The sequence below is a fragment of the Plecotus auritus genome (assembly GCF_963455305.1).
Source record: "Plecotus auritus genome assembly, chromosome: 9".
Classification (NCBI taxonomy): Eukaryota; Metazoa; Chordata; class Mammalia; order Chiroptera; family Vespertilionidae; genus Plecotus; species Plecotus auritus.
In genome coordinates, this window is record NC_137783.1 from 16368676 (window position 1) to 16391496 (window position 22821).

Below are 22821 nucleotides of genomic sequence, written 5' to 3' on the forward strand. Positions count from 1 at the left end.
CTTGCCTTTACCCTCTGGGTAGATTCAGATAAAATAAAAAGGCACCTGCAAGAGTCTGGCAGGTGAGAAGAGAGGTTAGGCTTCCTCTTTCCACTTCCCCCATTTTCTTCCTGTCCACCTGGGCCCATTTCTCTAATAGGAGCTGTTGACTGACCCCACTCTACTGCTTCAGGTCCCCCCAGGAATTCATGCAGTGCTTGGGAACCCAAGTTCTAACAACTTTCTACTGCTGCTAATTTAGGAGTGATAGAAAGGATACCTTGCCATGCAGTGTTGGTTCCCTTAACCCTGCACATCCCTCTAAAAAAAGTCCTTTCACTCACTTCTCATTGGAATTCTAGCTTGAGCCAACCCTGTCCTCCGAGCCTGGCCTCTGACTTCAAGGTCACAGTGCATCCCTTTTGGGCACTGTCCTGCTCTGGCCCCAACCCCTCCTGGCTTCCTGTGCAGTCCAGGCTCTCAGGCAGACCACTGTACTGTTCCTGCTTGGATTTTATAGCCATCCAATTCCATAAAATCAATGGAACAAAAACCCAAAGAATCTATCACACCTGAGAAATTTCCCATAACTGCCCTGAAATTGTCCAGGATCTCCTGGGGTAAGACTTTAAAGAGAGGATAAAAAATTTAAGAAATGGTTTGACATCCAGATGTAAACTAGTGGTAATTCCCATCTTTCCCCCTGACTGGATGAAAAATGAGGTGCCCCTGAGGAGCTCAGCCTGTCAGAAGATGGTGATAATGCCTCATGCGCATCCACTTCTGAGGGCTGCGCTGTTTGCATAAACACTTTCCAAACCCCAGTTCCCAAGCGCGCAGAGCGAGCCTGCAGAAGAAATCAGAGCCTGGTCAGAATGAAAAGTTGGGGGGCCAGGCGCCCTCGCCACGTGCCCTGCCTGGATACACTCATGCTAGGACGCTGGGTAAGCACAATTAATGACAAAGTGGTTTGTACGGTTTATGTAAACATATTAAACACCTTGCTCTGCACATTTATCGGACATTGAGTGATTAACCGGTTGCATAAACTAATATTTATACATGACTTCAAATCAGGCAATGCAAATTAGCCCCCATTTATCATGGAATCAGAGAATTTGAAAAAGAAAACAGAGTCCTGGGACATTCTCTTTCAACTCCACATGTTACAGATGAGGGAACTAAAGCAGAAAAGGAGAGTGAGTGTCCAAGGTAGGGAGAGCAAGAACTAAGGGCTCCTTCTCCCCACACACTCCTTTATTTTGCTATTTTCCACTCACAAGGGGAACAAGGTGATTCTCTTTAGTAAAGTGTTAAACCCAATGATTGTCGCAGTTCTTACCCCTCTAATAGCATTTGATTCTTGTCCAAACTTTGAACCACTTCCTTTCCTAAATTCCATGGTGTTTCTCATTCCTAGTTTTCTTTTCCTGCTTTTAGCAATATTCTCCTTTGACTCCTTTGCCGGCTGCTGTACATCTCTGTTCTGCCACTTACTGTCTGTGTGACCTCTAAAAACATACCTAACCATCCTGAAGCTTGATATCATCCAGAAGATCAAGGTAATGAAAGCTACCTCATAGGGTTAGTTTGAAGATTATATAGGAGAGATAGAAAGGACACATCTCCCAACAAACACTTTGACATGATAAATACAAATTAAAATCTTAAATAATTTCAGAGCTTGACAGTAAATTCCTGCATGCCAAGATCAAACTAAGAACTTAAAACCAAAGTGGTAAGCAGGAGCTGACTCAATCGTGTTCCATGATGTTTGTGAAGCAAATTTAGGCTCTGGGAAGCATGGGGTAGTTCTAACATCTATACAAGGAAAACATTTTTGTCCTGTGCCCTACAAGGTAAATAGCTGGAAATAGCCCATATATAATGTTTGAAGTGTTATCAGATACCCGGAGCCTTGAAATACGTTAGCCACTATCTGGGCAAAGAGCAACAAACTGTCTTCAGATCAGAGCCTGGGATAGGGGATTGGGGGGTGGAATAATCACCCAAGAGAAAACAGTACCCCATGCTATGGCTCTGGAGTTTGAATTCACACAACCTGCATGATGCAGAAATCTACAATAGATAAAAATATATAAATCTGTCCATGTTCATTGATATTCCTAGGGCTCAAGTTGAAACAAAAAAATCCCAATCCAGAGCACTCTGTAATAAAGCAAACTAAACAAGTCCAGATAGAGATAAGTTAACACTAAAACACACATATAACTACGCACAAACACACACACCAGTATGAGGTCTGAAACTGATTAAATTAATGAATAAGACAGGAAGAGGCTAAAATAATAACATTTGCATAAGGAAAAATCTTAGCACAATGTTTAGTATATATGAGATATTTAGTAGTTCCTATTCCCCAATATCTTTTATACCCTAATTATTAGTTTCAAGAGTCTGTCCTTTGTCTCTGTTGGTTTGGGACTTTTATTTTTGGTTTTGTTGTATTTCATTCATTCATTCATTCATTCAGACAGTCAGTCAGTTAGCAGGGGAGTGCATAACAAGAGCTGAGCTTTACGAAGACTGTACTTTATGTGACCACCATACTGATTCATTCACCAATAGGGAAAAAAATAAAGATTTCAAAAAATCAGAGGCAATAATGGACAAACTGAGACCAAGCAAGAGGCAGGCAGCCCAAGGAAAGGTAATTCATCTGGTACCACAAGAGGGTGGCCATGTGGTAAAATGAAGTATGAGAGAAGGAGCTAATGGGGAAAAGCAAGGAGCCACTAAGTAATCTCCAGCTTCACTTGTGGACCGGAATAGGCTAAGTCCATGACTTCACCTCAAAGTTTAAGAGCATAAAACATTCTCCCAAACTTTCTGTGTGTGTTTAAAAAGCCAATGGTCAGGCCACGGGGGCATGAACCCTCCAGTTTCCCCTCTACACAGCAGGACTGTAGTTCAAGTTTTCAGAAATTATCTTGTGGAGCAAGAGATGTTCACCTTGGAATGGTCAAGAGTGATACAAGTGCTAAAGCCATGCCACCTACGTGAAAGGTTTTTATAAGGAGACAGGGACACTTGTGGATTTCAGAGAACAGACTGTTTTGAATGAGGCACAGTGATCAAAAGAAAACATTTCCAATGGGCAGACTAAAACAGGAAGATTTTATTTTTATGGGTAAGGCCTTAGCCAGTAATCATAATCCTACAAAATCAGAATTGGTTGCTTTGAAAGATTGAGCTCCCTAAAACTGGACATGTATACACAGAAGCTATGTGGTGGCTGGTAAGAGCTAATATACAAAGGGTTTGGAAGTGGAACTAAAGATGTGTCCAGCTCCAAGATTCTGTAAGAATTAAGGAAATAAAAAGTAGAGATAAAGTTAAAAGCATCAGCAAAAAAAAACTACAAAAATATTTACCAATAAAATTATATAATAAGGATTCCACACCTAGACTTATTAATAAAAACAAAGATGAGTTTGATTAAATAAATGATAATAGCATGGTTTTTTTCTCTCCCCTTTTCCAGTTTTATAACAAAGTATGCATGCATGCATACACACAAACAATCCAAAGAACACCACCAACTGATGCTGGCACAATAGAAATGCTAACAATGTCACAGTTCACACAATGTCATAACCTCTCTCATCTGTGTATATTTCCATGATAAAGAGAAAATTCTGAATAATCTGAGCATTGCTGTCTTCAACTCAGTAATTAGAGAACATGGGCCCCGATGAATTGCAAATACAATCAGAACCCCAGGTTGTGATTTAATGAGTAAAGACAGCCCAGTCTCAGGACTTCTTGCTCCATTTTAATCAACTACTCATGAGTTTCTGCTGGGAAACTGTCCTTAATGACATATGGTCCTGTCAGCCCACTGTTACCTTGCCAGCCTCCTTTGCCTCAGACCTCTGGCCTTTCTAGTTCTGAGTCTGGACATCTGGGTATTAAGGAGACTGAAGGTTCAAAGCATCTTGGCAGATAACTTCACCCAAAAGGAAATACCCCCTGAAGTCTTAGAAGAGTTACAATTCAAAGTAGCAAAAGAAGAAGAGGTTTTAAAAATAAATAAATAACTGCCCTGAAAGTGAAGGGAATCTGATTAGCTCAGCCAATTCAGAGACCAAATCTCATGAAAATTGGCGTTATCTACTCAGCAGTGGGGCTGGCTGACAGGTTTATTCCAAACAGAGATTTAACAATGAAAAGGGATTTAGTATATCTATGTATCTTCTCCCATAGGATTATCACAAAATGCCATGATTCTCATTCTTCAGAAAATGCAATATCCTTGTTCTACAGAAAATGGAGCCTGTTCAGAGAGGTTAAGCCATCTACTCCAGGTAACATATCTGGGAACAAGAGAAGCATGGGGTTAAATCTATGCCTTTTGAGTCCAAGTCCAATTCTCTTTCCAGAACCTACTACTATGTCCCTCAAGAAGGTCCACTTTCAGCTGGTATTAACTATGAGAGGTCCTCTAAAATATATATTCTCCTTAACTGAGCATTTTTTTTTTTAGTAACTGACCTGTTGCCAAGTATGTATTAGGCACCTAGTAAGTAGTTTCCTTTCTTTGGTGAATACCCCTCATCCTCTAAGGTTCAGCTCACTTCTCCCCCAATATTCATCAAAGACCCTTCCCTGCTGGTGGTCTCAGAAAGTAGCTGGTTCCTAAGGTGCCAAAGACACCATATGTGACTAAGGGTGTCTTACTTTTTCCTCCACATGATTGAACTACTTCAGGGAAGGTCTGAATCTGATTAATCATTATAGCCACACAAGTGCTGTATATAATTATTTAAATCTTTCACATCCTCAGTAAAGGTTTGCAGAATGGAAAAGTAGGCTCTGGAATGAGGAAATTGGGGTCTTGCTTACACAGCCAAGATGTACACATGAAACAGACACTGGAAGAGATCATTAAATGCTAAACTGTGTGCCCAGATTTTAACTGCTATAGAGATAATCCCCAAGGAACAGTCTCCAGAAAACAAAGCACACATATACATCTCCCTCATGGCAATCCCTGATGTACTGTCTCCTCCCAAGAATAGGAAGCATCCATAAAGGGCTGTTTCCTAAGATTATAACAGATAGGTGTTAGAGTCAAGTAATTGCCCCACTTAGAATGGATTTTTTTTCTTGTTGACACTATTACAGATATCCCCTATTTCCCTTTGCCACACTCCACCCAGCCCCTGCACTCCCCTCCCGACCTTCACCACACAATTGTCTATGTCCATGAGCTATGCATATGTGCATATATCTCTTCCAATACCCCCATCCCCCTCCCCTCTGAGATCTGTCTGTCTGTTCCATATATCCAAGCCTCTGGTCCTATTTTGATCATCAGTTTATTTTATTCATTAGAGTCCACATACAAATGAGATCATATAGTATTTGTCTTTCTCTGACTGGTTTATTTGGCTTTGCATAATACTCTCCAGGTCCATCCATACTGTCACAAAGGGTAAGAGTTCCTTCTTTTTTATAGCCATGTAGTATTGCATTGTGAAAATGAACTACATCTTTTTTATCCACTCATCTACTGATGGTCACTTGGGCTATTTCCAGATCTTGGCTATCTATACATATAAAAGCCTAAGCGACCAGTCAAGTGGTTGCTATGATGTGCACTGACCACCAGGGGGCAGATGGGTGGGGGTAGATGAGGAAGGGTGAGAGGAAGGAATTACAAAGGAGCACAAGGAAACTTGTGGGGAGGTGTTGACAGATATGCTCATTCTCTTGACTATAGTTATGACTGCATTGGTAGATACATGTCAAAACTTACCAAGTTTGTACTTTAATTCATATGGTTATTGAATATCAATTATACTTCAATAACATTGTATATAAAAATCTAAAGGCAACTCATAGACTGACCTTAATTTTATTTTAAATAATATTTGTGAGCACTTAAAAATGTTTAATTCCATGAGAATATCTCAACTCTCTAATATAGTAATTATATCAACCATTTTTTTAAGCTAAACCAGACCTTCTCCCTAATATATGCTGTCATAAACATCTATAATTGTATGTTGTAGCACTTCTCACAAAAGGCATCAATCGCGTATTTGACCAACGTTTCTCTTCCTCAGACAGCAGAGGTAGCATCAATACCCTCAATTACTGCACCTCTAGGTGCTGGTACATTATAAATGGTCAGTAATATTTGTTGAATATAATATCCTTGACCTGGTATCTGGGTAATAAAAAGCAGACTGTTGATACTTCTCATGACATATATTAAAAGGTAAGAAGTGGGCTTTGCTTTCTGTGCTTCTTTTCTTCATTTTTCCCCATTCACTGCATCAATATTCATTTGAGAAAATAATTCAATATTTTATAACATGAATCTTTGTTAGAATATGTTAGACTCTAATATCTGTTAGTAGGTTACATGGGAGAAAAAAGTTATGTTATGGCAAAGTTTTCAGTTATTTTTTAATGATTAAGCTGTGATGCCTGTAATAAAGATTAAATGAATAATATCAGCTTTGTACCTGGTTATTAAACTAGCATTTTGAGCATCAAAAAAGGAAAATAAATTATATAAGCCTAAGGGTGACAGATTATATCATGAATCATGATCTACTAGTGAAACCTGAAAGCTCCCTTCGGGGTCTGGAGCCTCTGTTAGAACATTCCAGAATCCATCCATGACTGACAGATGCAGGAGAGAGCAGACTGATTCCTCAGCCACCTTTCAGCATCTTAATTATAAAAAATGCAAACCCAATATTAGTACGACAGTAGTATTTGAAGAAAGGAGAATTAATACATCTTTTTTTCTCTCACTCATTCCCTAGCTGCTTATTATAAAGTGTTTACTCTAGATGATCACTTCTGGTATCTTTACCAAGTGCTTCAAATTAAAAAGTCTCCATTTTTAAAAGCAATTTCAATAACAATCAGTAATTAGAGCAGTGCTCAGAGCAGCCAAGGGCAGCAGAGCCAAAATGTCAGAAAAGCAACTAAAAGAAAAAGCAACCACAAAGGAAAGTCACTATCCCTTCTATGGCACAGCTTGGTGGCAGCGCCTACCAGAGATTTCCTCTCTCACTCAGTACTTTTAAGAAACAAGCATCTCTTTTGTCAGCAAAAAAACACACTGTGGGCCAGTCCTTGGCCTTATATATCTTTGCAAGCAATCAGGTTAGTAGAGGGGTGGTGTATTCTGGGCTCTTGTCATGGTTGCAGCTATCAGGCAGCCTTCCTTCCTGTGACTTCTACGTAGTCACAAAGTCCGCTTCTACACTCTATAATTTCTCCCCTTTCTTTTCAACCCTGCAACTATTACCTTGATTTAGGTCCTCTTTATCTCTTGTCCATGGGCAATTTAAGATCTTTGGATGTCCTGGACAATGAGAAAAATTTTGGTCCCTCCACCCTAATCTATATTAATAAAAGAGTAATATGCTAATTAGACTGGGAAACCTTCCAGACATCCTTCCAGACAAAGCCACGGTGGCGGGGCCGAGGCAGAAGTGGTTAGGGGTGATCAGGCCAGGAGGGGAGGGCAGGTGGGGGCAAGCAGGCCGGCAGGGGGGTCAGTTGGGGGCAAGCAGGCCGGCAGGGGGAGCAGTTGGGGGCGAGCAGGCTGGCAGGGGGGCAGATGGGGGCAATCAGGCCGGCGGCAGGGGGGGGCAGTTGGGGGTGAGTAGGCCAGCAGGCAGAGTGGTTAGGGGCAATCAGGCAGGCAGGCAGGTGAGTGGTTAGGAGGCAGCGGTCCCAGATTGTGAGAGGGATGTCCCCAGAGTGGTCCCAGATTGGAGAGGGTGCAGGTCGGCTGAGGGACACCCCCCTCCCATGCACGAGTTTCATGCACTGGGCCACTAGTGTATATATAAAATATAACACCATAAAATAAAAAGCTTTTCAGTATATGAACATGCAAATCGCTTCTTTCTAGATTTTTCTTCAAAATCTTGGTAAGTTTAGTTCTGTTTCCATAAATAAGATTGTGTAGGGAAAGCTTTCTCTAGAAAGTCATACTTGCATTGAAGTTTGAAAGATAAACAGGACTAGCTAGATGGAGAAGGAGAAAAGGACTCCCAGAGGGAAGAGTATGTGCTAAGAAGGCATTTGGTGGTAAGAAGGAGGATGCATTCCCTGTTACGAGTGAAGGGAGTGCTTGAGAACAGGGGTAGAAAGTTAGACAAGCTATGTGCTGAGCAAACTTTATCCTCCAAGCTATGGGGAGGCCAATGACAAATTTTAAGAGCTGTCACATATTCAGCTCATCCAAACCTCTTTCTGTTCCTTCTGGCACATCTGAGATCTACTGACATTTTCAAATGCAAAGAGAGAACACACATATAGCACCAAACCAAACCAATCTCGCTTCCACAAGCAAACAGCCTTAATTCTTCAAAATAAGTTTCCACCTGAGATTTCTTTCAGACTCTTCCCTGAGAGTTCTTCCCAGTGGTCTCCATGGCCCTGGCACCCTCTTTTCTCTTGTGTCTGCCATGATTTCCTAACCTTACTCAGGGTCAAGGCCAAAGGCCAGTTCCAAACCTTACTGACCAGTCTCAGGGCCTCTCATGGGATATGGTTTCCATCTTAGGGATTGGCCCCACCCTCACTTCCTTACCTCCCACCCCCATTGTAAATCCTGTCTAGTAGTTGGTTCTGCACCATGTGCCTCAGGATCGCCTCAGGAGGTGCTATACAGAAGGAAGAGACTCCTACTCCCTCCTCACACAGGGAAGGAGAGACACAAAGACTGGATTTTCATCACTCAGCACCTTTCACATGCATATATATTAAGGGCTGAATTATGTCCCCTCCAAATCTGTATGTTGAAGTTCTAATCCCCAGTACCTCAGAATGTGACTGAGTTTGAAGAGTATTTGAAGAGATCATTAAGTTAAGATGAAGTTATCAGTGTTGGACCTAATGCAATATTCTTAAGGACAGGTACCCTTATAAATGGAGGAAATCAGGACACAGATGCACAGAGGGAAAACCATGTAAAGATTCAGAGAAAAGATAGCCATCTAGACGCCAAGGAGAGAGGCCTCAGGAGAAATCAACGCTGCCAACGCCTTAATCTCAGACTCGTAGCTTTCAGAACTCTGAGACCTTTCATTTGTGTTGCTTAAGCCAACCAGCCTATGGTACTTTGTTACGGCAGGCTTAGCAAACTAACGCAATATGTGCCAAGATGATGAACATTTTTCCCCACCAGAATTCCTCTCAGGAGGGACTCTTCTTATGACAGAACTGCATAGATCAGCAAAAAGAGAAGTCAAAAGTCCAACCCTGATGGCCTGTGTTTGGGTCTATGGATGCCCGGGTGTGTAAGAAGCAGGTGCAGACAAGTGAAGGATTTTGGCTGTTGTGGAGCAAGCAGTAGATCCATTGAAGCTGGGGAGAGGGTCAGTGAGTGTCTTAGTTTCCCATTACTATTATAACAAATTACCACGAATTAGTGGCTTACACAAATTTATTATTTTATAGTTATGGAAGTCAGAGGTCCAAAATCATTTGCATGGGGTTAAAAATCAAGGTATCAACAGAGCTGCAATCCTTCTGGAGGTTCCAGAGGAGAATCCATTTCCTTGTCTTCTTCAGCCTCCAGAGAACACCTGCAGTCCAAATCTCCTGCCCCCATATCCAAAGAGCATCACTCCAACCTCTGTTTCCACTGGCACATCTCCTTGTTTTGACTTTTCCTGTTCTGCCTCCCTCTCTTTCTGTAACCCTGAGATTACGTTATGCATACCTGGATATCCCCCCTCAAGTATACTCTTCCCACCTCAAGAGCCTTAACTGAATCACATCTGCCAAGTCCCTCTTCCCTGTGGGAAAACATCTTCACAGGCTCTGGGGATTTTGAAGTGGACATCTTTCAGGGAGAGGGCTTTAGTCAGCTTACAATGGTGAGGAAAATCAGAGGGTAGCATGGCCCAGGACAGATAGGAACACAGAAATATCAATGGGGACTTTCTGGGTGGAAACCCAAGTGCTGTGATCCCTGTCCTTGACGCCCTACATTTTCAGCTACCACCACCTCAATCACAAAATGCTTGGCATAGTTGGTTAGAGTTACCCCAGGAGCAGACACTGAGACAAGAAGTAAGTAGTTTAGTTGAGAGATGGTATAACAGAAGAGAAAGGACCAAGGCAATGGAAGGCAGTCAGTATATGGAATATTACAACACCAGCTAACAATGTGGGTAACTAGAGCTTAATCCCACTGGGAAATTCTCAGACTTGTCCCACATGAGAAGCAAGGGAACCAGGGTGTCTATCCCCCAAATCCTGTTGGTCATTGGCTAAGGGCTGATCCTACATGTTAATTCCATGGCCCTTCTTCAGTGTGCTGTGCAGAGGAGTGAAGTAACCTCTATAGGGTTTAGAGAAAGCCCTCCAGCAAAGAAATGCAAATCCTAGCAACCAGAAATCAGTGGGAGCATACTACAGTGAAACACTGAATGGATATGGGCAGGACATCAACAGTGTCTATTAAAATTAGATTCCTCAGGAAATCAACAACATGGCTGAGTTTTGCATTGTCATTGATGTAGGGTTGAAATAGTCCATGACTATGAGGTAAGAGCAGACATCTGGATTACACTGAAAATAAACATGGATGAAACAGTGCCGGATGCCTATAGAACTGCCACTATGGCAACTCATTTCTGCAGAATCTTCTACAGAAAACCCAGCCTTGAACTCCTTGCTATCTGGCTCTGATTCAGGACTTCTGTGGAGTCCCATTTCCAGCATTCCCAGGTCTGGAGCCAATTTCTCCCTCCTCTCCCACTCCCACCACATTTGGCTTAGACAGAACATCACTCTGCGCTGCTACCATCTCTATTGCTCTTTTGAGTAGATTAAAATATATTGGATAGAGTTTCTCTCCACCCACCACTTCCTCCCTTGATTAAAAGGGGAAATTAAAAATAAATTACAAAGAGAAAAATCCCAACTGTTTTTCTCCTTCCATTTCAGGCTTAATCCTTAGGCTTTTCCCTGTCTTCCTAGTCATAATTCAGGCAGTTCTGGAAATTTCCATGTCCAAATGCACGAGGACAATACGCATGTGGGTACTTTTAAGAAAGAAGTCAATATTCTATAATTTAATTTTCTCCTCTCACATTAAACCTGCCGCTCTCCTCATAACCAGAGTGATAAATGCAGAGTCAGACTTCGTCTTTCTGACATTAATAGCCATCAGTACTTCAAATGCAAACAATTGTGACATTTGACTTCATAAAAATTACCAAGTGCACCAACTCTGCTTAATTAAACCATTTAAAAGTTGCTTTTGTTCCATTTAATGAATCATATATTATACTGCAATGAAACATGCAGCAAAACAAATACTTCACAATGCTTCCAATTAAGACTCACTTCACTTATGCCAATTGACAATACAAGTGTTCCACACTTCATTCAGTTTGTGCATTTTAAGTGAACTGGTTAGTGAGAAGGGTGCTTCTTTGCTAATGAGTTTTGTAATCAAGGCATCTATTTTAATTTCAAATTGGCTAGATTGGGGAAAATTGCTAGACTAAATGACTGGTACTAATTAGAATTATAAAAATATTCATCACGTGCCATGGAATTTACATGGGGGTCTGATTTTCCTATATTTGCATATTGCTTGAGTTTTTTTTGGGGGGGAGGGAATCTTGACAAATTGTCTTCTCTTTAGCAAATTGATCAAACACTATATCTGTTTTAGCCCTTCTTTACATTTAAAGCATAATACATATTCATGATTTGTAAATGAAGTTAAGTGATTTCAACTTCTGTCTTCATTACCATATTAAAGATGTTGTCTCCTTAAGCTTCCTTAAAAAAAAACTTCAGATCACAGTATTACCTATTTAAATGGCAAACACTTTGGTTTACTCTGTATATCAACCGAATATTGGAACAAAGCAATGGGAAAGGTGAGCAAAAGAAGACAAAACCTGTTAAAAAATACAACTGCCTTGTTTACTTTCTGTCTGAAGCAGGAATTTTTTGTTGTTGTTTCTTTTTTAAAATGTCCTATGGCCTATCATCCAACAGTAAGATGTTTGATGACTTCCCTCATCAAATTCCCACCTGGAAAGTGCCAACAGTTGAGGGATGTGACAGAAGAATGTCCTGGGCATTCATCTGAAAGGCTGTCTGTGCTAAAAATACCATCATTTTACCAGAGAACTCAGATAATATTTGGGAATATTAGAGTGCTTTCTGGGGTTGAGGTTCAGTATAAAGGGTCCCATGAGGAATTCTGCCAGGAGGTGGTGGAAAGTCTGTTGGTCTCCTAGGGAGAGTGGGGAACAGTGGTCCTCAGGGAAAGGGGGGACCTCAGCCAGGCCTAGTAGAGACAGCAGACTGGGCCCCTCACTGGCTATGTGACCTTGAGTAAGTGAGCATCACCTTCAAGAGTCCTATGCTCATCTATAACTTGGAAAAATAATATCCACCTTGCAGATTCCTGTGAAAACCCAATGTAATAATGTACATAAAAGCACCTGTGAGTGCCCATTCCCAGGATATACTTAAGGACATATATCTTCATTTCTGAGAAGCACATGCATGTCCAACAATGTTAACTACATGATGGAAGAGTTACTTGGCGCAAATCTTGATTCCCTGCATATGTCTACATCCCTCAGCTCCAGAGTATCCATTTTCATTATCACTGTCAAATCAAATAACTAAATACTAATTCAATATTGGGATATAGCTGTAAAATTCATCTTAAATCTACCAGAATAAATCACTTCCTTAACATGTATCTATAGTGGGTTATTCTAAATAATAAAATCAATATCGATAGCTGAGTTATAAATAATATAGATTGAAGTTAAATCCAACCAGAGTATGCTTTTTGTTGGGAGAAAAAATAATTCCTAGAGTTTCACAGTTCAGCAGGGATTGTAGTGGAAAGCAAAGTTGAAGAAAAGAGAAACCTCAGGCTCAATGTATCCTCATTTCAGGGAAATGTTCCTCTATGCCACATTGCTTCTTGAAAAGGTATTTAAATAATAATTTGAAATGATTTTACTTAAACTGTTGCTATTAACACCTAAAACCTTTTCTAAGAGCATTGCCTTATAATTAGGACAGAACATAAGCTATTCAAGGTAGATTACTTTTCAGAATTTTTTAATTATAAAAGTAACCTAATGAAAGAATCAAAAATTTGGAAAACAAATGGTATGGAAAAAAATCCATAAACCTAATACCATCATTTTATCAGAGAACCCAGATAATATTTGGGATTATTTTTGTTTCTTTTTAAAAATGTCCCCTTTCTTCCTTGCTTCCTTTATTCCTTTATCTTATATTTTGTATATCTATATTCAAAGAGTACTGCTTTATTTAATACTAGAGGCCTGGTGCATGAAAATTCATGCATGCGGGGTGGGGGAGTCTCTCAGCCCAGCCTGCACACTCTCACAATCTGGAACCCCTCAGGTAGTGTCCAGTCCCATCACCACATGGCTCTGGTTCCCCGGAGCCTGTGGGCAGGGGGAGGGACCAAGAGGCTAGTCCGATGGCAGCATGGCTCCGTTCGCCCAGCTCCCTTCCGCCGCCGCGCCGTGGGTGGCCAGGACCCAGGACTGACTTCCACCGCCAGCCGGGACCCTAGGCTGGTGTTCGGTCATCCATCTGGACGTTTAGGTCATGATGGACCCTGGCTCTTTATATTATAGGATGCATTACATATGAATTTATATATATTATGTATGTAATATGAGAGATATACAGGGTGGGGCAAAAGTAGGTTTACAGTTGTTTGTATATAGAAAATAATTCAATAATTAGTAAATATAAAAGAATAAACTCTGGGTTTCATGAACTCACAGCTATATGCCTACTTTTGCCCACCCTTATGTATTAAACAGGTATTAATATGTATCCATGTTGCTACATGGTCACCATGACTACCATTTCAATGGCTGTAAAATATTTTCACAAATGTATGTACAATGATTTAAAGGCCCGTATGTTGGGAATTCACTAATTTTCTCTCCAGTTTTTCCTATGATAAAAGACTTGGATAAACATCATTGTGCCAAAAGCATTGTGGTATTCTCCCATTGGTTTTGTCCCAGAAGTGGAGTAACTGAACCAATGCATCAAAGTTATGAAGACAAGTATGTCTTCTGATACACACTGCCAAGATGTTTTCCAGGAAGGAAAACCTATTTGCACAACCATCAGTGCTATTTCAGAATATGAATTTCACCACAGCTTTCCCAGCGTTGGGTATTTTCCTTATTTCACATAAAGTAGAACAATTTTTAAAATTGAAACCTGTTCAATTAGTTTGACATGAGCATATTTTGAAAGTTTCCTTATGAATTCTCTGAGTTCATTTTGCTTATTCAACATTCATTAAAGTTTAACTTTGCTTTAGTCTAATCTTCTAATGTTTAGATTTTTAAAAATTCTTCTCTGTCACTTACCTCACTTGCTATCTCCCAATCTTTCTTCCAAGGGATTCATCTTGTCTCAATTCCTTCACCAGTTTAGCTATTCATCAACCACTGGCATTAATAATGACCTGACCAATGTGGCCCCACTGGGTGTGGAAGATAATTACTAGCAAAGTGCACAAAGGGTGTTCTGGGGTGCCTGTCATGTGTACTTCTTGATTAGGTGCTGGTTTCATAGATGCACTCAGTTTATAAAAATCCATTGAGCTCATGAAATGTGCACTTTCCTACATGTATATTACACTCTAATTGAAAAGATTTAAAAACTGACCCCAGCTTTAAAAGGCCAGGTGCTGACCTAGCCAGTGTTGCTAAGTGGTTGGAGAGTTGGCCTCAGGTTCCATTCCCAGTCAAGGGCATGTACCTGGGTTGCAGGTTCACTCCCGAGATCTGGTCGGGGCACTTGATGGAAGCAACCAATCAATGTGTTTCTCTCACATCTATGTTTATGTTTCTCTCTCTCTCTCTCTCTCTCTCTCTCTCTCTCTCTCTCTCCTTTCCCCTCTCTCTCAATGGAAAAAAATATATACTCGGTGAGGATCAACAAACAAACAAGCAAAAGGCCAGGTGCTATCACACGAGGGTGAGTGGTCAATATGAAGGCAGAGACTGGAGAGGGGATAGAAGGTATGTTCAGGTCAGACAGATAAGATCAAGAACCAATAAAGCCATCAAAGGAAGAACCAAGCAGAAGATTTCCTGAGTCCACCTGGAAACCCAAGGTCAGAATCAGGCAGAGGGTCAGAGTTAGGGGCACATGGCAGTAGTGTGAGCACAAAGGATGGGGCATGCATGAAAACAAGGTCACTCTGTACAGGAAGCAGGTGGGAGAACACAGGAAGCAGTAGTTGCAGTCAACTACTTCACCAAAATACTGCCATGGCTGAATGTATTAGAGCTTAGCTGCTTTAAGAAAGATGTTGTTGGATGAAGGTACCTGAGTACCCTTCTTAATATACACATACATATATACATGTATACATATATGCTACATCTTCCATTCTTTTAGCAATTGTTCTGTCCCCTAAAAGAAATGTGCCATGTTACCAAAATGGACACCTAGAAGATAGAAGAAGAGAACAGAAAGTCGGAGATGTGACAAAGAAAGAGCAGGCTTACAAAGACAAAGGCCACCAGATGCACAATTTTCCTGAAGGTTGTTCTCTTGAGTGAATGTTTTCATGAGCAATGTTGACATGGGTGGAGATCCTTTCTGCACCACCCTCATCGGATGCAAGTAAATAGTATACATTAGCCCAGCCAGCGTGGCTCCGTGGTTGAGGTTCGACCTATGAACCAGGAAGTTATGGTTCAATTCCTTGTCAGGGCACATGCCTGGGTTGTGGGTTCAATCCCCAGTGGGGGTCGTGTAGGAGGCAGCCAATCAATAATTCTCTCTCATCATTGATGTTTCTATTTCTCTCTCCCTCTCCCTTCCTCTCTAAAATCAATAAAAATATATATTTAAAAATAGCATACATTAAACCAGTTATTTTATTCAGAACTCAGCTCAAATATATTAATAGGAATATTTCAATAAAACAGAGGCTGCTCCACCTTCTTAATAAAGAACAGAGCCATTCTTGGACCATTGATTTTGTTTTCACCTACAGGAAAGTGGCCTCATAGAAACTGGTGTTTTTATGGTGATGGAGATAGCACATCCAACTGTACTGATGAACCATATAAGAGCAGTGTCAGCTTGTCACAGGTGAGGGGGGGCTGTGGATTGTTTTTCTCTTAAATGATACACAAATGGTTTCTACAGGCATGGGAGAGGATCTAATGAAAATGCAATGTTTTTCTTTAAATAAAAAGTGCCCTTCAGTCCTACACGTATTCCATGCAGGATAAGCTTAAAAACCACTGTCATCCCTAGTTAATCCCCAACAGCTTTTATCCCCAGCAGGTGGGGAGACATGACGACTGCTTCTGCCAATGGCTACCAACAAAAGTTATCATCACCTGCTAATCCTGGAGGCTCTGAATACAATTACATTTCTAATCGGAGGGTTTATATGAGAATTTAAATTAAAGGAACAGCTTCATTTTCATTCAGCATTCTAGAAGTACAGGTTTAAACTTCCTTTATAATTTTCAAGCCCTCTGCACTCCAGACACTCTAATTCCCCCATGCTCTGCGCGTGTGTGATGTGGCAGCCCCAGGTGGGATCCAAGCAGCAAAGCCCGAATGGAGCCACCATCATCTCCTCCACAGTTGACGCTGTTTTTCCAGTGACCATGTCTAAAATTGCATCAGCTTCTTAACCAGCCGATAGGGGCTTAATCACAAGGAACAACAGCCTGTAATTATTGGAATCGAGAGTCTAGGTCAGTGGTCGGCAAACTCATTAGTCAACAGAGCGGCAAAACGCGGCTCAGGAGCTGTATGTGGCTTGCGAGCCGCAGTTTGCCAACCACTGAGCTAGTCAATCGCTCAGCTGATTTTGAACTTGGCTGGTAGCTGGTGATAAAAAACAAACAACAAACACAAAAAAAATACCATAGCTGCACACCCACCTCTCCAATTACTGTAACAGTAACCTATTATTAATGCACTAGTGTTTTAGAAAGTGTATTATACATTGAAATTATTGGCAATGCCACATCAGTTTAGCCCAGAAGAGTCTGAAAAACAATAGAATCTGAAATCCCATCCCTGATCTCCAAAGCCAGCTGTATTGGTTAAAGTTGCATTTTGCCAAGAAGATAAACGATAATAAAGAGCTTTGCAATCCCACCTATCATGCAGAAATATAGTTATTTTCAGTCCCCCATCTCTGGTAGAAGTCCCCTGTGCCAGGGTGTATGCATCTGTGAATACATGAGCACGTGTGCATTAAAAAAAATACATTGTGTCTTTTGTCAAAATGAGGGGTGTTTAAACATTGGCTGTCTACAATGAGAGGAGCACCTATCTATTTAGAGGATTTCAATGTTCTCCAAACCTATATCAAAATCTTTCAGTTTTAGTAAGATTATTGAGCCCTCCAACTAATCTAAAACAGTACATGGAAAGCTGTGTCAGTCATCAGTGAGGAAATAGCCTGATGAAAACAAAAAAAAAAGAATCCTGCCTCTTAAATAACTGGTAAACAGTCATCCCTCAAAAGATATTCTAGAACTGTGGTGAGAGGAGGGGAGGGAAGATAGAAGAGAGGGGAGGAGAGAAGTGGGGAGGGCAGGAGCGTTTTTATTTCTTTTATTTCCAATTTGGTCAACCGTAACCTATTACTTTTGCTGGTTGTTTTTAATCCCAGAAATTCTTATAAATCATCTCCAAAGATTCCTTTAAAACAATATATACACACTGAGTGGCCAGATTATTATGTGTTCAGAGATCATAATAATCTGGCCACTCTGTGTATATACTGTATATTAGAGGCCTGGTGCATGAATTTGTGCATGCGTGGGGTCCGGCCAGCCTGGCCAGGGGGAGGGGACATGGGCGGTTGGCTGGCCTGCCTGCTGGTGGAACTCCTGGTCGAGGGGACAATTTGCATATTAGCCTTATTTTATATAGGATATACACTGAATGGCCCAATTATTATGCATTCAGAGATCATAATAATCTGGCCATTCAGTATATATATATATATATATATATATATATATATATATATATATATATATATAATTTCAGAGAGGAAGAGAGAGAAACATTAATGATGAGAGAGAATCATTGATTGGCTGCCTCTTGCATACCCCCCCACTGAGGATCAAGTCTATAATCAGGGCATGTGCCCTGAACTGGAATTGAACTGTGACTTCCTGGTTCATAGATCAATGCTCAACCACTAAGCCATGCCAGCCTGGCTTCAAAGATTCTTATACCCAAAAAATAATCTTTTGTCTTTACTAAGTACTGGGTCCTTTTATTAAAATGCAAGATCTGGCACAGAAATTAGCAGGAATTGGGACTCTCATAGGATGGCCAGAATGGAAGGACTTGGTCAAAAGCCCAAGTCAATCTGAGCAGAAAACAGAAAGGACTTTGCTATATTGGGACACATCAGAACTGAAGAGACATGGCCCTCCTACAGGGTCAAGTGCAAGGTGCATTTGCACTCTACCTGCCCACCCCTTTGCAGCTTTGAAAGCTGAGAGGCTTGGACCTTAACCCACACCCTGGCCTTGACCAGGGTAAGGTAGCCATGTTTCCCAGTTGACTCCAAAGTTGCTATGAGGCGCCTTAACTAACACAACACTATGTGCATCTCCCAACTTCTAGAACAATTCTGTTCTATCCAGAAGGTATTTCCTTAGTTCTCCAGCAATGTTTTTACCAAGTGAGATCTCCTGCCAAGTCTCCTGCAGGTTCAGGGTAGCAATTTGGAAGATGAAGCAATTGGATATGGCCTGTTTAAAATATCATTCAATTAGGTATTTTGTAATACATACAACAGAATGAGACAGCCTTACCGATTCTAAAGAAATTGCTGATGCATTGCATCAAAGGCACAATAATGGAAACAAACACCTCCCTCTGATGCTGCTGTTTCCTTCCCACTAGCACTTTTCATTTTCTCTAGAAGCAACCAGCTGCCTCAGTGCATGCACATCAGAGAAGGCTCCCGTCTGAAACAAGACAATTGTACATCAATCTTAACCACCCTTACATCTTCATTTGCTGCTGTACAGCATCACTCTCCTTGACTCTAAACCGATAAATTACCCCAAAATAAAGAAAAACTCTCCTGAAACTTGGATGACTGGATCTGGGTGTTTTATGTCATCTCTGCAAATATTTCCAGAGGCATCATCTGCCTCTTCACACCATTTATTTAAAAGAATGGCAAGGCACTACTTAGAAACTTTATGGGCCTGAAGAATAGTCAGCCACTTTACACAAAAGATGCCAACAAGAAAGAGTACCTAAGGGACAACCCATCCAGAAATGTGCAGTGTGGCTAGGAACATCCATCAACAACATGGACACATTTCCAAATATTTTTACTAAGTAAAGAAGCAGCCACCAAGCCTGAAAGTGTTTTGAATGCATTTTGTCCACAAGGGTAGATACTTTCTGAGCAATGCCCGGAATATTCTCCGTGCTGCAGTGATGGAGAGAAAGGATACTCAATCTAGATACACACAAGACACATTGCATTTGGTTCATCAGCCCCTTGGCATGAGATGTCTGTTGCCTCTAATCTAGCTTGTCTGCATATAAATAAAAACATGGTTTAGGAGTTCTGAGCTTCTTCTAAATTACCATCTAGCCATTTAACAACATCTAAGTAATTTCTTTTTATTTCAACATAGCTTCAAAATTCCTGAATATATTAAGCATCTAAACTCACAGAGTATCTGACATTTGGCTAAGTCTTTCATATAATATCCACTTGATGCCATGAAAGAAATGTATTTGCAATGGCTTTTGCTCTGCAAATGTCATGTGGGTGTCCTTAAGGGATTGCATTAAGCACCTGACGCCCACCTTGAAGCTCCATGAATGAGAGAGATAAATGTTATGTTGAAATTATTGTTTAAAGGTGCTGACATCACACATGTATACACGCACACACACTCATTCACCACACACTCACATTTACAACCACATATTCTAATATATACCGATCAGCAACTATTTCAGGATTTAAGAGAGAACAAAGAGAAGAAGCTATTTCAACCAAGGTTATTCTGTGGATCTCTCTCTGCAAGACAGTTCTTGGAATTTTCTATTTCCTTTCATTAATTGATTCCACAACATTATTACACAATATATTGACATCAATTACAGTACTAAGGTTCTAGAGATGGCAGGAAATATGAAGAGAAATCATCTAAAGTCCATTTTCTTAAGTATAGATCCATCAACTATATAGGGTTTGTTCCCATAGCATTTATACATTCATCCACTAATTCAGCCACTTGATATTATTATCAAATACTTACTGAGCACTTACTAAGTACCAGGCCATGTGCTAAGGTCTGGTGCTATAAAGGTGAGTAAATATGCTTTCAAATCCTGGCTTCTCGAGTTACTAGCTGGGTGCATCTGAAGATCTGTTTGTACTACAGTCAATATACAATTATTATGAATACAAATTTCCTGGTTATTTCACGAGGTTGTTTTAAAGGTCAAATGAATAAAGTTATATAGAAAACTATCTTGGACCTGTGAAATAATAAAGAGCATTGCCAATAAATAAAAGATAACTTCCACATATTTTGATACTTAAGAGTAGATAGGAAAGTTAGTTGCTGAAGACAAAATCAACTTGCTTGGAATAATGAAATGCCAGAGTCCCTTCCAAAATTTGGATGGAATAAACAAGTGCTTTTCAATGAGTGGTACCTAGGTGACAAGATGTGAATGAAAAGAGTATTTGTTCACCTTTTGGTCCAGACTGTAGGCCAGCACCCAGTCCTCTTGCTTGGGATGGAAGAGCAGACTCTGGATGTAGAAGGTGAGCCGGTATTTCTGATAGGTCGCCCCTTCATCTGAGCTGATCAATATGCTGCTCTCCATTTCAGGATCACTGAGAAGCATGATCTAAACAAAGAGGAGAGGAGAAAATATAGAGTTAGTGGGAGAGAATAAATACAAGAAATTAAAGCATAAATATAAAGTCATCTGTACTTGTATATCACCACACAGAAAGGGCCATCTGGGATCTATATAAAATATAAAATATTGGTATTTTTTTTCTGACTTAGTCCTTCATTGCTGAATTGAGCTGAAATATTGTGCAAGGTTAGGCTTGCATGCAAATGAGGCTTCATTTTTTGATGTCTCTATTTTTTAAGTACTGGGAACATATTCTGGTGATCCTCTGTCCCTGACATTGGGGCCATCCCACCTCTCTCCCACCTCTTCCCTGCTCACTTCTCTATGTCACTCCTCATCAAACTATTGCTTTTATAGCTTTTTATTCATGAAGAGGATCCCCTATAATCTCACTGCTTGTTTTGTTCTGTCTGAATTATTTTAGTGATTTAGTTCATTTAAGTGATTTCCTGATCCCTTTGCTCTCAATATTTTCCAAAGTACATATCCCCAAAGGACCTTGAGGTGAAACCTGCTGCTCAAGAGGTCTGTCATCCCTAAGACAAATGGACAGAAGTATAGGCTTTGACATCAGAGAAGACATGCTCAAATCTCAACATCCCCTCTTCATATCGTGTCACCTTGGAAAGTGAGTGAACCTCTAGGCTTTGGTTTCCACAATAATAATTGAGTCTGATGATACCCAAACTGCCTTAAAGCACTTGATACAATGAATAATCTTGACAAGTGATAGCCATGATTACCATTCACCTTTTGATACTTACTGAAAACCCCCCTCCAACATGTGTAATTTGGCTTCTACTTATGGTAACTCAATGACATTGGTCCCACTTCAGGTGTCATTGCCTTTCTAGAATTTAAATCCAATAGACACACCTAGGCACTCAGACCTTTCCTTTAGTTAAACTCCTGTGAATCTTTGATACCACTGGTGATTTCATCCTTCTTGAAGCATTCTCTGCCATGTACTTCTATTGCATCATGTCATCTGGTCTTTCTTTTAGTCTCTTTTGAATATTTAACTTTCAGTTATCCTTATAATATGATCATTCCTCAGCCCTTACCTTTGACCCTCTTCTCTTTTCACTCAAAACATTGTTTCTCGGTGACGTCTTCCACTCTCGTTTTACTTTTCCTCAATTACCATCTTTCTGGAGACAAATCATAAATTAAATCTCAATCTGAGGTCTCCTTCTCTTTGTTTTATGTAAACTTGAAAAATTAGCTTCCTGGTAGAATCTTCTAATTGGACATTCTCCAAGCACCTCAAAGTCAACATGCCCCACAGTGTACGTGATCCCAGCCGATTATTCCCCCAGTGTTTCCTGCCTAGTCCAGCAAGTGTTTCTACCAACCAACCATTCATATGAAGCAAAAGCCTGAGATTCACCCTTCTCTCTTCTTTTCCACTCACATCCTAAAATCCATCTCTAAGGCCTGAGTATTTCACCTACTAAGTGCCCTGCCCATTGTGATTGCCTTAGTCCAAAACGTGACCATCTCTGGACTAGATTGCTGTAAAAGATCATGAGCCAATCTCACTGTACTTGCCTTGTCCCCTCCAATTCCCTCTGCACACTGTGGCCAGAACAGTCTTCCTCTCATACAAATCTGATTCTCACATTCTCCTACTTAAAGCTATTCAATGGCTTATCATTTATCATAACCTGGCATAACCTGCCCACTGCTTATGCATCTGGCTTCATTAGCAACACAGAACCTTCACCATTTTTATCCAGCTCAACCCGATTCCTTTGAGTTCCTAATGTTTGCTGAATGAACAAAGAGACAAGTAAGCTTATTTCCTCTTACACTTTTTCCTGTCTTTGGCTAAACTACCACCAGTTGTTGGAGATACTTCTATACATGGTCTAAATC

General features: G+C 40.5%; 1 protein-coding gene across 1 annotated transcript in view; it reads right to left on the reverse strand.

Moving 5' to 3' along the window:
- The window catches only part of SORCS3 (sortilin related VPS10 domain containing receptor 3), a 552458-nt gene that overhangs the window by 221651 nt on the left and 307986 nt on the right, over window positions 1-22821 (reverse strand). The window contains exon 4 of the mRNA XM_080641763.1: window positions 20770-20928. Within this exon, the coding sequence (XP_080497889.1) occupies window positions 20770-20928 (159 nt within the window). The remainder of the gene's footprint in view (window positions 1-20769; window positions 20929-22821) is intronic.